This window comes from Carcharodon carcharias, chromosome 6 (assembly GCF_017639515.1).
Source record: "Carcharodon carcharias isolate sCarCar2 chromosome 6, sCarCar2.pri, whole genome shotgun sequence".
Taxonomy (NCBI): domain Eukaryota; kingdom Metazoa; phylum Chordata; class Chondrichthyes; order Lamniformes; family Lamnidae; genus Carcharodon; species Carcharodon carcharias.
The window spans coordinates 184214753-184231820 of NC_054472.1; the positions used below are offsets into that span (position 1 = coordinate 184214753).

At 42.4% G+C, this 17068-nt stretch overlaps 1 protein-coding gene across 3 annotated transcripts in view; it reads left to right on the forward strand.

Moving 5' to 3' along the window:
- Positions 1–17068, forward strand: part of trappc8 (trafficking protein particle complex subunit 8) — a 151347-nt gene that overhangs the window by 130864 nt on the left and 3415 nt on the right. For all 3 annotated transcript variants that reach the window (XM_041190147.1, XM_041190148.1, XM_041190149.1), the window contains 4 exons: positions 1758–1934; positions 5068–5169; positions 10848–10993; positions 15419–15508. In XM_041190147.1, the coding sequence (XP_041046081.1) occupies positions 1758–1934; positions 5068–5169; positions 10848–10993; positions 15419–15508 (515 nt within the window). The remainder of the gene's footprint in view (positions 1–1757; positions 1935–5067; positions 5170–10847; positions 10994–15418; positions 15509–17068) is intronic.

Consider the following 17068-nt stretch of genomic DNA (forward strand, 5'->3'; position numbering starts at 1 on the left):
GATGGGCTTACCCGTGCATTTCTGCTATCACCCTTGCACATATTTTGTTGCTAACGCCTGTATATCTTTTTAACAATATGTTGACCAGAACTGTATGGCAAGACACTACTTTAGTTGCCTGTTGTATTATTGTTCACTGATTTACTTGAGCTGCGAGAAGGATTACGTTTTTATAAGTTTTTTTTCACGTGGCAATAAGGTAGAACTTGGAATGTTTGAAATGTTTTTGCTTACGTAATTACTAATTCATTTTTTCTAAGTATGTTTATGGTAGTTAGAATTACTTTTTAAAAATTATCCATTCACGGGATGTGGGCGTCGCTGGCTGGGCCAGCATTTGTTGCCCATCCCTAGTTTCCCTTGAGAACTGAGGGGCTTGCTAGGCCATTTCAGAGGGCATTTAAGAGTCACCTGTGTTGCTGTGGGTCTGGAGTCACATGTAGGCCAGACCAGGTAAGGATGGCAGATTTCCTCCCCTAAAGGACATTAGTGAACCAGATGGGGTACAGTTCTATACTTGGCAATTCATCTTGAGAGAGTAGTAATGAGTGAAACTGTTGGAAGGGAGAAAGGAGAAGTCCGTGGAAAAAGTTGTTCAAACTGAAGTTACTATGAGGAACAAGGGAAGAAGCTCATTAAAAATCACTAAAATAAAAGCCAAATACTGCGGATGCTGGAAATCTAAAATAAAACAAAGCACTGGAAATACTCAGCAAGTCTGACAGCATCTGTGGAAAGAGAAGCATAGCTAATGCTTCAAGTCAACAATGACTTCTTCAAAACAGTTCTAAAGAAGACTCGACGCTAACTCTGTTTCTCTCTCCACAGATGCTGCCAGACCTGCTGAGTAATTCCAGTACTTTCTGTTTTTATTTCATTCAAGTTCAGCTTCCACAGAGTTCTATTAAGTAACAGAAACATGTGAATTGTCACACATGTAAGAAAGTAAAAAACTGCGGGTACTAGAACAGCCCCTTGTCATTTAAAGATTTGTGGCCTGTTTAACTAGCTTGGAACAGTGAGTTGAAATAATAAAAACAGAAAATGCTGGGAAAACACAACAGGCCTGGCAGCATCTGTGGAGGGAGACACAGAGTTAACGTTTTGAGTCCATATGAGTCTTCAGAGCTAAAGAGAGGTAGAAATGTGATGGATTTTTTGCTGTTTAAGAGGGGGTGGAGCAAAATAGAAGATCAGGGATATGTGGGAGCTCAGGAGAGATTTGACAACGGTGTCATGGGCACAAGACAAAGATGTCATGGGCACAAGACAAAGGGAGTGTTACTGGTAGCGTTAAGGAACAACGGTACTGATCGTGGCATAAAGGTAAAGTAGCAGAATGTGTTAATAGCACAGCAAGAGTCAGCACTCAAAGCAAAACATAAGAACAGGTGACAGCTCTAAGATTGCTGCCTTTGAATCTTCTCACTATTTCCATTTTTGTGCATAAATTTGGCACTACGTATGGACCAAAATATTCTCTCCCCACATAACTTTGTCCCTGCTTATCTTTCACTTTCATTATTTGTGACACACTCTACCATTTTTAATCTTCCACTCTTTCTAAAAAAAACTCTTACTTGGATCTCCCTCAATGCCTGTTGTTTATAAAAAAAAATAGTTCCATATTTTCCATCCTGGAGGCATTTTGTTTCTTGTAGATTGCAATTGTTGGGTAGATGGCAATTTGCAAATTCAGGATGCAATCTTGTAGTTAGTTTGTATCATTGAGAGTTAGTTCTGCTGTTGTTTTGCAGATAATCAGTGCAACCACTCCATGTGCGGACTTTTTCTTTCAAAGCTGCTATGCTGCACGATCTCGAAAGACAATACCACAGACAACTATGGGACCTGGGAAACCAAAAACTGGTGATGTCACCAAATTAGTACAGAGATGTAGTGAAGTGGATCTCAATATAATAGTACTATGGAAGGTTTGTATAATAAATGAGCATTTATGATGAATAGTTACATATTAAAAGGTAATGCTGATTGAAACAAACTATATGATGTATTGGATTTTTTTTTACTTGGGAGAGAACATGAATGGTACTTTTAGACCACTTTCTAAATTGAAGTAGTGATTTTAGGAATGTTTTTGCTTACCTTGCCACTAAACACATCATTGAAATATTAAGAAAATTTATAATATACTGTAGTTGAATATTGAGTTGCTTATGGCTTTTACGTTTCTGACAACTTCTCATGTGCAAGAAACTCTTTAAGATTCACAACTCCCCTGTGAGCTGTTGGTCTTTTTATTTCTTTTAGTTCATTGACGGGGTGTGTGCGTCACTTATTGCCCATCCCTAATTGCCCTTGAGAAGGTGATGGTGAGCTACCTTCTTGAACCGCTGCAGTCCTTGTGGTGTAAGTACACCGACAATGCTGTTAGGAAGCAAGTTCGAGGATTTTGGCAAACCCCACAAATAGAACCATAGAAATCAGAAAATTTATGACATTGAAGGTTGCCATTTAGCTCATTGTGCCCATGCTCAGTGCAACTTTGATTCATGTCCTGTATTAACTAAAATTGGCTTACCAAATTGTCCCGTACTGCCAAAGATATCTGAGACCCTTCTTCCCTATTGATCTGAGAATGCGTCACCCTGAGTTTTCCTTACCCTCTGCCTCTTCATAGATAGTTCATCATCTGATTGGAAATTTTCTCAGGCTGATTGTATCACCAGGGCAGATTAATTCTCAACAATCACTTTCTTTTGTATGACATCTTTGACATTGAAAAAAAAAATCCCAAAGCATTTTTTTAGAAGCCTGATCAAAAGAATGAATCATAAGAGGAATGACCAAAACCCTTGACCATAGTTATATTTTAAAGGAGGAGAGAGAGGTGGAGCGATGCTACAGGGAGGGAATTTAAGAACATGGGGTTTGGATGACTGAAGGTATGACCACCAGCAGTGGAACAAAGGCAAGGGGGGTCTCTAGGTCAGGAAGAACAGAGTGAGAGTTGGGGTGGGATTTTAGCAAAGGAAGCAGTAACAATATGGATACAAAATTGGCTGGGCAATAGGAAATAGAGTAATGGTCAATGGATATTTTTCAGGCTGGAGGAATGTTTGTAGTGGTGTTTCCCAGATATCATTATTGGGACCCTTGCTTTTCCTGATATATATTAATGATCTGGATCTTGGTGTGCAGGGGACAATTTCAAAGTTTGCAGATGATATGAAACGTCAAACCATTGTAAACTGTGAGGGGGGCAGTATAGAACTTCAAAAGGACGTAGATAAGATGGTGAAGAGGGCTGATAGATGGCAGCTGAAGCAGAATGCGAGGAAGTGTGAGTTGGTGCATTTTGATAGGAAGGATACAGATAGGCAATATAAAGTAAGGGGTACAAGTTTTACCAGGGTGCAGGAAAGAGGGACCTGGGTGTATGTGTGGTAGGACAAATGGAGAGAGCAATTAATGAAGCATACAGTATCCTGGGCTATGTTAATAGGGGCATAGAGTACAAGAACAAGGAGGATGTGCTGAGCTTATATAAGACACTTGTTAGACCTCAGCTGGAGTATTGTGTACAGTTCTGGGCGCCATACTATAAGAAGGATATGAACGCATTGGAGAGAGTGCAATTTACAAGAATGGTTCCAGGGATGAGAAACTTGAGTCACGAAGATAGATTGGAGAGGCTGGGACAGCTGTTCTTGGCAAGGAGAAGGCCAAGAGGAAATTCAATAGAGGTGCTTAAGATCATGAGGGGGCTGGATAGAGTAGATGGGGAGAAACTATTCCTGCTTGTAACAAGATCAAGAACGAGAGGGCACAGGTGCACAGTGATTTACAAAAGAAGCAAATGTGGTGTGAGAAAACCCAGTTTCTCTCAGCTGGTGGTTTGGGTCTGGAATGCACTGCCTGGAAGTGTGGTGGAGCCAGGTTCAATTGAGGCATTCAAGAGGGCATTAGATGATTATTTGAATAGAAATATTGTGCAAGGGCGTGGGGAAAAGGCAGGAGAATGACACTAATTCATAATGCTCATTTAGAGAGCCGGTGCAGACATGATGAGCCAAATGACCTCCTTCTGCACCGTAACAATTCAATAATTCTGAGGAGAAGGTTACAGAGCAAGTGTATCAGAGATTTGAACACTAGGATAAGAATTCTAATTTCAATACGTTGGGAAACCAGAATCCAATGTACGTTATAAGGATGGGTGGTGAGTGAATGGGAGCTAGCGCAAGGTAAGATGTGGACAGCAGAGTTTGGAAGAGCTGATGTTTACAAAGGATTAAGGGTGGGAGCTTGGCCCAAAGTTAGAATAGACCCAAAAGTATTTCATCCTTAGATTATCAGAGGTGGAGGCTGGCTATCTTGTCTGTTTAGTAGGTTCTGTACACTCTAATTTCTGTAGTCAAGTGAACAGAAGCATGGGCTGTGGAAATGTCCTGCCCTGCATGTTATGGATAAATCTATTCTGTCTAGGTGGGTGAATTGTCAAATCCACATAGGTTAACAAAGACGACAACTGATCGTTTGTGGTCAGGGGACCCAGCTAGCGAGATTCTCTCAGCTTGCTCTTGCCCGAAACCTGATGTTGTGTAATAAAGTGAAAGTTATATTCAATTAATGAAACTTACCATCATTAGTTAACCATCTGTCAGGAAAGAGCGATCAAATCTAAAACTGCTCCAAAAAAGATGGGAATACTCCTGGCTATTATACTAACTCACCTCCCTGTTTATTCACAACCAGTAACTTGTTGTTTTACCTGTTCTTTTAATCTCTGTAAAAGTGGATAAACCTGCTGTGTACATTTATTCTTGTTAATATTCTGGGGTTTGCTTCATTATCTTTAATGCTGATGGAGTAAGGTTTTAGAATTTGCACTTAAGATTAACTGATATATTGACCAACCATGTTTGGACAAATTATATATGGTGTAAGGGAGGAACAGGCTTAATGGATGTTCCTGGTCCACATTTTGTTCTTTAATATAGGTGCACTAATTGTGATCAGGATGTAGTACGGAAAAGCACTGCACAAAAGCTAAACTTGGAATGAAATATTGATGCTATGAATTGAATTTCTCTTTTGTGACAGGCATATGTTGTCGAGGACAATAAACAGCTTATTTTAGAAGGCCAGCTTCATGTTGCTCTGGAATCAATTGGTAAAGAAGCCTGTTCATTACCTCAAGTACAGGTAATGCATTTCTAACTCTGCCCACTGCCATTGTGCTTGTGACTTCTTGTATTCTAAATTGACTTGATGCCATTCCATTAATGGTTTTCTTCGCCTTGTAGTCTTCCTGTTAGCTTTTGAAATAGTTCTTCGTAAAATCCAAATATGACCTGTGCTGGTATTTTCCTGAAGCTGTGGACTCCAGATATAATTAAGAATGATAAAAGTCGTTCGGGCCATCATAATTTATCCGTCCAGGAATATCTTTAAGTTCCCACATTGTGGGGCCCTTGTTTTTTTAAAAATAATTTCAGGTAATTTCAGCTCCACTGCTGTATGTAGAAGTCTCTTCCATATATTGACTGTCCTCTGTCTGAAGAAGAATCTCCTGGTATCAGGCCCGAAGTTACCTTTTACTCGTTTGAATCTGCCTCCTCTTGTAATATTCTCTCAATTTAAAGTAATATTCCAAGATTATTTTACCATTCACATATCTGTGATGTACATAAATAAAATCACCCCTCGGCTCCTTTCTAAGCTGAGCAAACCACGTTTCTCCAGTCTTTCCTGATAACTCAGAACTTTAGGGATCGGTGTCATAGCACTTCGCTACCTCGATGGGGTTAAAAGTCTCATTGAGTCTTGGTGACCAGAACTGGACATAGTGCTTGAGTGGCCTGACTAGAGCAACATAAGGTTTTATCTCGACTTCCTGTGGCTTGTGTTTTAAGCACGTGAGGGTGAGGGTATAGAAGGTTATGCTAATAGGGTGAGATGTAGAGGGATGGAAGGAGGTAGATATGGAACTTAAACACTGACCTGTGCCTGTTAGATCGAATGGTCTCTTACAGAGCTGCAGACTTAATATAATTCAGCATTGTGTTGAATGTGTTAATTGCTGCTCTGAATTGGTTCAACGTGCTTAGTGTTTATCTGCTTCATTGTTGTGGAGCTAATGTCTTATCTAGTTTTCTTCCTATCTACAGTGCTTTAGATCTGTCAGTTTTCATTTTTAATTTCCCATTGTTGTACCACTTAATTCATTCAACTCAATTAGCTACTCAATTTCTGAGCTAATGCTTCCACTCTCCTTTGCTAGTAAGATATCATCTGTAAATTTGATTATATTAAAATTATGAACTCTTGTCAGGGATCTAAATTAGAAATGATGATGGTCCAATAGTGATTGCTGGGGTATCGTACAATGTATTTCCCTCACACACACCCATCCTTGGTGCTCTGATAGATCTTCTCTGAAGTGCTTTTGTTTTCTCTCTTCCAGTCAGTTGCTTATTTAAAGCATTTACCTTTAAGCTCTGAAGCTTAGAGGTTTGCAAAGTTTCTCACATAAAGGTAAATAGCTTAACAAAATCCTTCTCCAAGTCTTGGGACACAACGTCATACAGGGCTTCCAGAATCCACTTAGATTGTCACTTCCTCAAGACAGGATCTTGCTCTGCTAAGTCCATGTGGACTGCTGACGAGGTGCTTGTTGTATAGATTAATTCAATCAACTTCTTAGAGTGGCTTTGGACATTTTACTAAGTAAAAGGTGCTATGACTGCAGGTTGTTGTTTGTACTTACTTTTTATCTGTTTAGTTCCTCTTTTTGTACATGAACACCATTTACTGTTTCCAATCTACATGTACCCTTCCAGTGCCCAAAAACTTGATTTCTGGTGCCATCATCTTAATCAACATTTTCATCACAACCAAATGTGTATATGTGGTCCCCTGCATAATACACAGAACAAGTGGCCAACGGAATTTAATGCAGAGAAGTAATGCATTCTTGTAGGGGAGACATTGGCATAGTATTATTGTCGCTGGACTGGTAATCCAGACACCCAGGATAATGATCTGGAGACCCAGGTGCAAATCCCACCATGGCAGATGGTAGGATTTGAATTCAATAAAAGTTTGGAATTAAAAGTCTAATGACGACCATGAAACCATAGTGGATTGTTGTGCAAACCCATCTGGTTCACTAATGTCCTTTAGGGAAGGAAATCTGCTGCCCTTACCTGGTCTGATCCACATGTGACTCCAGACCCATAGCAATGTGGTTGACTTTAAAATGCCCTCTGAAATTGCCTAGCAAGCCACTCAGTTGTGTCAAAATTGCTGCAAAGTCTCAAAGGAGCGAAACTGGATGGACCACCTGGCATCGACCTAGGCATCCAAAACAGCAAAGGCAAACTCAGTCCTGTCGACCCTGCAAAGCCGTCCTTACTAGCGCCTGGGGACGTGTGTCAAAATCGGGAGAGCTGTCTCTCAGACTAGTCGAGCAACAGGCTGACATAGTCATCCTCACGGAATCATACCTTACAGATAATGGCCCTAGACTCCACCCTCACCATCCCTGGGTATGTCCTATCCCACCGGCAAGATAGACCCAGCAGAGGTGGGGGCACAGTGGTATACAATCGGGAGGAAGTTTCCCTGGGAGACCTCAACATTGACTCCGGACCCCATGAAGTCTCATGGCATCAGGTCAAACATGGGCAAGGAAACCTCCTGCTGATTACCACATACCACCCTCCCTGAGCTGATGAATTGGTGCTCTTCCCTGTTGGAGGAAGCACCGAGGGTGGCAAGGGTGCAGAATGTACTCTGGGTGGGAGGCTTCAATGATCATCATCAAGAGTGGCTCAGTAGCTGACCAAGCTGGCTGGGTGCTAAGGAACATCTGCTGCAGACCCTGTCTAGAAGCTGTGGTGAAGGATCCAATGAGGGAAAAACATACTTGACCTCATCCTAACCAACCTGCCTGCTGCAGATGCATCTGTTCATGACCATATCGGTAGGAGTGACCATTGCATCGCTGTGGAGACGAAGTCTCACCTTCACATTGAGGATACCCTCCATTGTGTTGTGTGGCACTACCACATAAATTGTATAGATTTTGAACAAATGTAGCAACTCAAGACTGGGCATCCATGAGGCGCTTTGGGCCAGCAGCAGCAGCAGAATTGTACTCATTCACAATCTGTAAACTCATGGCTTGGCATATCCCCCACTCTACCATTACTATCAAGCCAAGGGATCAGTCTGGTTCAATGAAGAGTGCAGGAGGGCATGCCAGAAGCAGCACCAGGCATACCTAAAAATGAGGTGTCAACCTGGTGAAGTTATAACGCAAAAATTATCAGCAGCAAGTGATAGAGCTAAGCGATCCCACAACCAACGGTTCGGACCTAAGCTCTGCAATCCTGCCACACACAGTCCTGAATGGTGGTGGACAATTTAACAACTCATTGGAGGAGGAGGCTCCACAAATATCCCCATCCTCCGTGATGGGGAGCCCAGCACATAGGTGCAAAAGATAAAGCTGAAGCATTTACTGCAATCTTCAGCCAGAAGTGCTGAATGGAGGATCCATCTCGGCTTCCTCCGGAGGTCCCCAGCATTGCAGCTGCCAGCATTCACCCAATTTGATTCACTCGGTGATATCAAGAAATGGTTGAAGGCACTGCATAGTGCAAAGTCTGTGGGCTCTAGCAATATTCCGGCAATAGTACTGAAGACTTGTGTTCCAGAACTTGCTGCATCCCTAGCCAAGCTGTTCCAGTGCAACTACAACACTGGCATCTCCCCAGCTGTGTGGAAAATTGCCAGGTTGTATCCAGTACACACACACAAGGACAAACCCAACCCAGCCAATTTTCACCCCATCAGTCTACTCTCATGCATCAGTAATGTAATGGAAGGGGCCATTAACAGCGCTATCAAGCGGCACTTAGCAATAACCTGTTTACTGACGCCAGTTTGGGTTCTGCCAGGGCCACTCAAGCCCTGGCCTCATTACAGCCTTGGTTAAAATATGGACAAAAGAGCTGAACTCCTGAGGTGAGACGAGAGTGACTGCCCTTGGCATCAAGGAGCCCTAGCAAAACTGGAGCCAATGGGAATCGGGAAAACTCTCCACTGGTTGGAGCCATACCTACCACAAAGGTTGTGGTTGTTGGAAGTCAGTCATCTCAGCTCCAGGCCATCACTGCAGAAGTTCCTTAGGGTAGTGTCCTCGGCCCAACCGTCTTCAGCTGCTTCATCAATGATCTTCCTTCCATCATAAGGTCAGAAGTGGAGATGTTTGCTGCTGATTGCACAATGTTAGCACCGTTCGCGACTCCTGAGATACTGAAACAATCCATGTCCAAATGCAGCAAGAGCTGGACAATATCCAGCTGACAAGTGGCAAGTAACATTCACGCCACACAAGTGTCAGGCAATGACCATTTCCAACAAAAGAGTATCTAACCATCCCCCCCGTGACGTTCAGTGGCATTACCGTCACTGAATCTCCCACTATCAACATCCTGAGGATTACCATTGACCAGAAACTGAACTGGACTAGCCATATAAATATTGTGGCTACAAGAGCAGGCCAAAGGTTAGGAATCCTGCGATGAGTAACTCACCTCCTGACTCCCAAAATCCTGTCCATCATCTACAAGGCACAAGTCAGGATTGTGATGCAATACTCTCCACTTGCCTGGATGAGAGCAGCTCTCTCAACACTCCAAGCTTGACACCATCCAGGACAAAGCAGCTGCTTGATTGGCTCCAGATCCACAAACATTCACTCACTCCACACTGATGCACAGTAGCAGCAGTGTGTACCATCTACAAGATGCACTGCAAGAATTCACCAAGGCTCCTTCAACAGCATCTTTCAAACCCACAATCATTACCTTCTAGAAGGACAAGGGCAGCAGATAGATGGGAACACCACCACCTGGAAGTGCAAGTCACTCACCATCCTGACTTAGAAATATATCGCCATTCCTTCACGTCACTGGGTCAAAATCCTGGAACTCCCTTCCTAACAACGCAATGAGTGTACCTGCACTGCATGGACTACAGCGGTTCAAGAAGGCAGCTCACCACCACCACCTCAAGGGCAACTAGGGATGGGCAATAAATGCTGGCCCAGCCAGCGAAGCCCACATCCCATGAATGAATAAAAAAAAAGGAAGAACACAGAGAGGCAATATAACATGAAGTGTATAATTCTAAAAGGGTGCAGGAGCAGAGGAACCTGGTGTTATGTGTGCACAAACCTATGAAGCTGACAGGACAGGTTGAGAAAGTGATTAGTAAAGCATATGGCACCTTGGTTTTATCAATGGGAGCATCCTGGTTTTTATCAATGGGGACATACAGTACAAAAGCAAGGACATTAGGATGAACTTGTATAAAACACTGCTTCAGCCTCAACTGGAGTATTATGCCCACTTGGCACCTTGCTTCAGGAGAGCATTAGATAGGGTGCAGGAAAGTTTTACAAAAATGGAATTTCTGTTGCATGGATAGATTGGAGAAGCTCAGGCTGTTGCCCTTGGAGGAGAGGGTTGAGGGGAAATTTGCTAAAGGTGTTCAAAATCATGAAGGGTCTGGACGGAGTAGGTAGGGAGAAATTTTCCCATTGGCGGATGGATCAGAAACCAGCGGATTTGAGGTAATTGATGACATGAACATTTTTACACAGTGAGTGGTTATAATCTGGAATGCAGTGCCTGTGTGTGTGATCCTGTGCTATAACTATTCTATGATTCTGTAACTGTTTCTAGCACCCACCTATTCTAAAGTAGTTATGTGACTTGCAGAAATTTTCCAACCCTTGAGTAATGGTTACTCATGTTCAATTTTGGTAAGAAATAAAAGTTGTTTTATTTTCTCTATCTCGCACCTTCCAGGAAGCGCAGGAAATGGTTCTGTTGAAATTTATACGACCTGAACAGCCAATGCTGCCTGCAAGACCGAGTATGGAGCAGCTTTCCCATCTTATTAAGATTAGCTTTCATTACCCTGAATACTACGACCATCCATTTCATCAAAAGAGGTTTGTTAATTATTTTTTAATATTACATTTGGCAGTTGTTGTGGCTGGAAAAGAGAATTAGCTATTGTGCTATGCTTGGTGACACAGCAGATTGGGAGTATAAGATTGAGGGAATGCTGCCCCTCTCACAGCATTCCCCCATACCACAGCATGGAGATATGAGTTTGCTGGTCTCTAGAATAATGCTTTTCTATTTTCAAGCACCATCTTGTTTTTTTTTTTCTCCATCTGCCAAAACCACCCATTATGCCAGGCTCATCCAGGAGAGGAAAGTTCACTTCTGGCTTTCTTTCCATACCAGCCATCTGTTTAAAGCTGTCTCTCCTGTCCACACCATGAACACATTCAAGACTCAAGGGCCTACACTTTGTCACTAAGATTTTTACCAGCTGTTCAGCTGCTTCTCCCAACTCCCTCCATTTACCCACCAAGCACACCTTCTCACAGGCTCTCACCTGCCCACATCTCTCCCCTGTTTTGTCATGATCTCACTGATCCCATCTTGTCCATGAAACTCACCCTATTTTTAAACTGCTGACCACACAACTTCTCTTCCTGGCTCCCATGAAAGCTGACAATTCAGATGGCTCCATCCCCTTGGGTAGTGTTCCCTTCCCTTTCAAAATATCACTTAACACTCCATCCCTGCCTCCAAAGATCTTGTTATACTCCTCTCTGTCCTTGCCAAATCCACGTCCATCTTCCCAGTTTGATTCCCTCCATTTAGGTTTCCACTACTGCCACAGAACTGAAATATCTTTAATCACCATCACCATTGATATCCTGTGTAACTGTGACTATCATCCTCGTCCTTCTTGACTGTTGAACCTCTTGACATAGTGAACTTTCACCATCCTCCTCCAGTGTTCTTGCTTCCACTCTTGCCTATTCATACACAGCTAGATTCTTTCCAGCAATGGGTTCTTTGCCTACCTCCTCCTCTCCCCTCTGCTACTGTTACTCTGGAGCTCCCCCCCACCCCCCCCCACCCCTCACCCCACTGCCCGGATATATCCTTGGTCACCTCTTCATTTTCGGGCTGGCTCTTGGTGACCTTACTAAGAAAGATGAGGGCAAGTTCCTCCAGCTCCCCAACCCTCTGAGATATCTGCGGTCCTCTGATTCTGACTTCTTGTGCATCCCTAATTTTAATTGCTCCATTGTTGGCAGTCGTGCCTTCAGTTTCCTAGGTCTCGAGGTCTCCTAAGTTTCTCCATCCCTCTACATTACTTTCCTCCAGTAAGATGTTCCTTAAAACTTGCCTCATCCGATCTAATATCTCCTGTTGTTGTTTGGTAGAACAGAACTTGAATATTGCTGAAAAAAAGAGACATGTATAAGCTTTTCATCTTGCACTCATCAGGACACTTGCAAGAATAGCAATATAAGGGGAACAAAACAATTTTATACTGTATGTGAAGAGCATACTGATTGGTTGGCAAGTGGCATTGAAATGGCAAATGCACCATTGACAGTGACTGACAGTTAACTGCCAAGCATTTTTCTGAAATTTAAACCAAGCAGCTTGACCCTGATTGGTCAAGGCACTGCCCTGTGGGATGAGTCAGAGAATGACTGTCACTTATTTTGTTTAGCTGAAACAGACGCAATGTATGTACATATTCCTTGTCTGCAAAGAGCAGGGCCTGTGTGTTAATGTATGTAGCTTCCAGTACTTGTAAAAGTGCCACATTGTGAGCCCAACTGACAATCTTAAACTTGTTGTCAATGTAATTCTTGGCACGTTGAGGATTATTTAGCAAATGTTGTCCAGTCGCAGAATCACATCTAATGTTGGACATTGTATTTTGAGTTTTGAAGCACGGGCTGGCTGGGTACGGTCTGTACCCTGCCCATTGCGAACGGTGATATGATCTGCTAGTGTTTGGGGTGTATGGCCTACATACCTAGCATCGCACTGGCACTGAAATTCATATAGCATATTACTCATTTGTGGGATAGGCAGAACATCTTTTTGGCTTGGCGACAGGATCCTGTTAGTGGTGAATACCACTCGTGTTGCTACTGCATAGTAACAGTGTGAAACAGCTAGCTTCACCTGTTGCCCAAAGTTTTCAGATACCTTGCCCTTCCAGGGTAATCTGAGGTAGCCTGGGCACTTTTCAGGGCTGAAAGTGACGGCTTTAGGCCCGTTCATTAGTTTGCGCGATATACAGCATGAAATGATCTGATTAGGGTAGCCATTATCCTGCAGGATGCCTTTGCGCCCTATTTCAGCATCAAGCTTTTTTAAAATTCATTCACGGGGTATGGGCCTCGCTGGCTGGGCCAGCATTTATTGCCCATCCCTAGTTGCATGGTGAGCAAATGGCATGTGCCCTATTTACAAGGTTGCTGATAAGATTAAGTGGCAGCCATTCACTGACTCATTCCTCAGGGCAATGCCTTGAGCATTCAGGGTCGAGTTGCCTGGTTTAAATTTCAAACAATGTTTGGCAGTTAACTGTCAGTCACCATCAAACTAATACATAGTACATTCTCCATGGCAATGTCACTTGCCAACCACTCAGCACTCTCTTCACACACAGTATAAATTGTTGTGGGTATTCTTACTAGTGTCCTGATAGTGCAAGATGGAAAGAAAAACTTTTTTTTTCAGCAATCTCCTTATGGCGCGGAGTCATACTTTGTTTTATAATGCTCTGTGAAGCGCCTTGGGACCTTGCATTTATATAGTGCCTTTAATATAATGAAAGCTGTTTCCTATACACAGCTCGACCTCCCCTTCAGCTCTTTTAACCCCTCCTGTCCCTCAATACTGTCAGATCACTTCAACATGAAGTGTCCCACAATTTCCTCCAGTTAAACACTGGGATGACCAGAGCACTTTTATTCAGAAACGTGCTGCTCTTATTCTTGTGCTCATTGCCTTACATTGGCCTGCCCTAACACCTCCAATTATGTTTAAATCTCTTCATGCCCTTGCTCCTCCCTATCTCTGCATTGTAGTGGTTGAGAATGTTACTCCAAATTGTAGTGGTTTACAAGAATGTTGCCAGGGTTAGAAAAGTGTAGCTACGAGGAGAGATTGGATAGGTTGGGGTTATTTTCCTTAGAACAAAGAAGGCTGAGAGGTGACTTGATTGAGGTGTACAAAATTATGAGGGAAATAGATAGAGTGGACAGGATAAAATTGTTTCCCTTGATGGAGGATTCTAGAACCAGGGGACATAGATTCAAGATAAGTGGCAGAAGGTGTAGGGGGGACATGAGGAAGAACTTTTTTACCCAGAGGGTTAGTGGGTGTTTGGAATTCGCTGCCCAAGTTGGTGGTAGAGGCAGAAACTCTAATTTCTTTTTAAAAAGTACCTGGATCTGCACCTAAAGTGCTGCAAGGTGCAGGGCTATGGGCCGGGTGCAGGAAATTGGGATTAGGAAGGGCACCTGGGTGTCCTCGGGCTGGCATGGACAAGATGGGCCAAATGGCTGTAACTTTTCTATGGTTCTAAATACTGTCCTGCATTTCTCAGTCTCTTCGCTCACTCCCAATGTTGGCAGCTGAGCCATCAGACATCTTGGATACGCAGCCTAGAATTTCTTCTCTAAAATTTCTTGTGTCTCCGTTTTATTCCTCCTTCAAGACCCCTCTTTTAATGTACCTCTCTGACTAAGTTTTTAAATCATCCTTCCTGCTCTTTTGACTCGGTATTGAATTTTGTCTGATTATGATTCTGTGAAGCACTTTCAAGTTTTTCTACAATAAAGGTGGCTACACAAATACAGACTGTTGATTTTGTGTAACTTTTAAGAAAATTTGAAGGACATTTTTGTTTGAGACTTCAGGTGGAATTATTAATCTTTTTAATTCCTCATGTGGATGGAGTCTCTGAACTTTTTTCACAATAATCAGTTCTATTATACTCGGTTATGAGAAAAGTCTTGGAAAGAACATAGTTGGCATTTGCTCTTTAGCCACTAAAAATGCGATTTTAACTTCCGAATAACCCAGTTTATTATCTAGTGATAAGCTGGATAAAGAAGGAGCAATTTGCAGTTTCTAAAATATAAATTATAAACTAAACCCAGGAAGGCAAATTGCAGCAAAAGAATTAGAAAAAGCAAGTTAATGGAGGTTTTAAAAAAAAATGGAGCTATTCTTAATTTAGACCTTGATGTATCTTGAGGAATGTTTTTATAATATAATTGATTGCATGTGATTAGTGAATTGAGTGACTAATGCACAATTCTGTAATTCTTGCATTCAGAGAATGGAAACAAATATTTTGACTAGTTTTTGTGGCCTTTCTGCCAAGAACAGGTCTGTTTAGAAACAATCAGAATCCTTTATAAATAAGCTGCGTGTTGAGTTAAAAGTTGCATGTTTATGCTCTATATAGATTTTTAAACACACTTCGGGACCTGTTTAACAACTTTTAAATGAGACTTTTTTTCTCTGTTCCGCAGTTTGTGTTTAGTACCCGTTACTCTTGTTCTTTTCAATTGCTGTCAAATTGAAGTGGATATTATCATTGATCTGCGGCACAAGGCCACAAGGTAAGGTAGATTCTAAAACTTACATATCATTTTCAAACTGCTGTTGAGAACTTAACCAAGAATAAGTTCCATTTTGATATATGCTTCATGTTTGCATTACTTTCGGTGGTTATTTTACTCAACCAGTAATCCCAAGAATGTGAATTTGAATTCCACCACAGCAATTTGAGTACCTGAATTTAGTTTTATATATTTTTTTTTAAACAAGTAATAACCTGGAATTGTCTTTCATCTGTCCTTGTTCAGAGGGTTGGCTGCACAATGAACAGCCTTTCTTCACTGGCCTAGTCTTCGCTGTCCTCGCCACCTGTCCCATAGAGACGCCAATCTCCATCATGATATTATCCATCCACACCATCTTGAGTCGGTCTTGTGTACGTCTTCCAGGTGTTATTCCTTGCATTACTTCTTTTTCCAAATACACCCCTTCTGTTCACATCACGTGTCCAAAATATGAGTTTCCTTGATATCACTGCCTCAAACAAGTTCCCCTTAACACAAGATTTCTCGAGCACCCACTCGTTTGTCCGTTTGACCGTCCGTAACGTGTAATCTCCGCCTGAGTCCTTTCATTTCAAATGCTCTTATTCGAGTCTCGTCACTCCTCTTGTTGGTCCAACCTTCGCAGCCTTCCATCATCGCCAGCCACACAAGGGCTTTCGGAAGATCAATTTTCATGGTAATCGAGATGCTGTGGCTACTCTACACTCTTAAGTGAGCTCACAATGTCATGACCCTTGCTAAGTCTAGCCTTGAAATTCTTTGGTAGAACCTGCATCTTCTGTGATGCATGACCCAAGATAATGGAAGATGTCAATCTGTTCAAGCTGAGCTCCGTTAATCAGGATCTTGCAGGTCTTTCCATCCACCCCTTCGATAGCCACCCTCAAATTTTAAACAATTAGACAAAGCAACAAATTCACTGAAGCACTGAGTTTGGTAATTAAGTATACCAGAAGTTCTACATGTGCTCTCCTATACTGCATCAGTTACAGTTTTGGGCAGCAATCTATTATAAACAAGCCTCCAACAGCTTTCAGCTATTAAGTTATTCTAGAGTTTACCTTCTGTGGCCCTAAGACTCATGCTAAATGTGAAGAGCTTCCTAAATTTGCCCTTTAATTTTTTGAGCCTCCATCCTTGTGTCTACTCTTGTCTCAGTTGGAAGTAGTACTCTGAATCTACCCTCCTCCATGATAAAAACAAAATACTGGAAATACTCGCAGGTCAGGCGGCATCTGTGGTGAGTTAATGTTTCTGGACGATGACCTTTCATGAGAAGTAAGAAGTTAGAAATGCAGCACTTCCCTTGCACTTCCCTCAATTTAGTCTACTGCATTCACCGCTCCCAATGCGGTGGTCTCAATATTGGAGAGACCAAACGCAGACTGGGTGACCACTTTGCGGAATACCTTCGGTCTGTCCGCAAGCATGACCCAGACCTCCCTGTCGCTTGCCATTTCAACACTCCACCCTGCTCTCATGCCCACATGTCTGTCCTTGGCCTGGTGCAATGTTCCAGTGAAGCTCAACGCAGACTGGAGGAACAGCACCTCATCT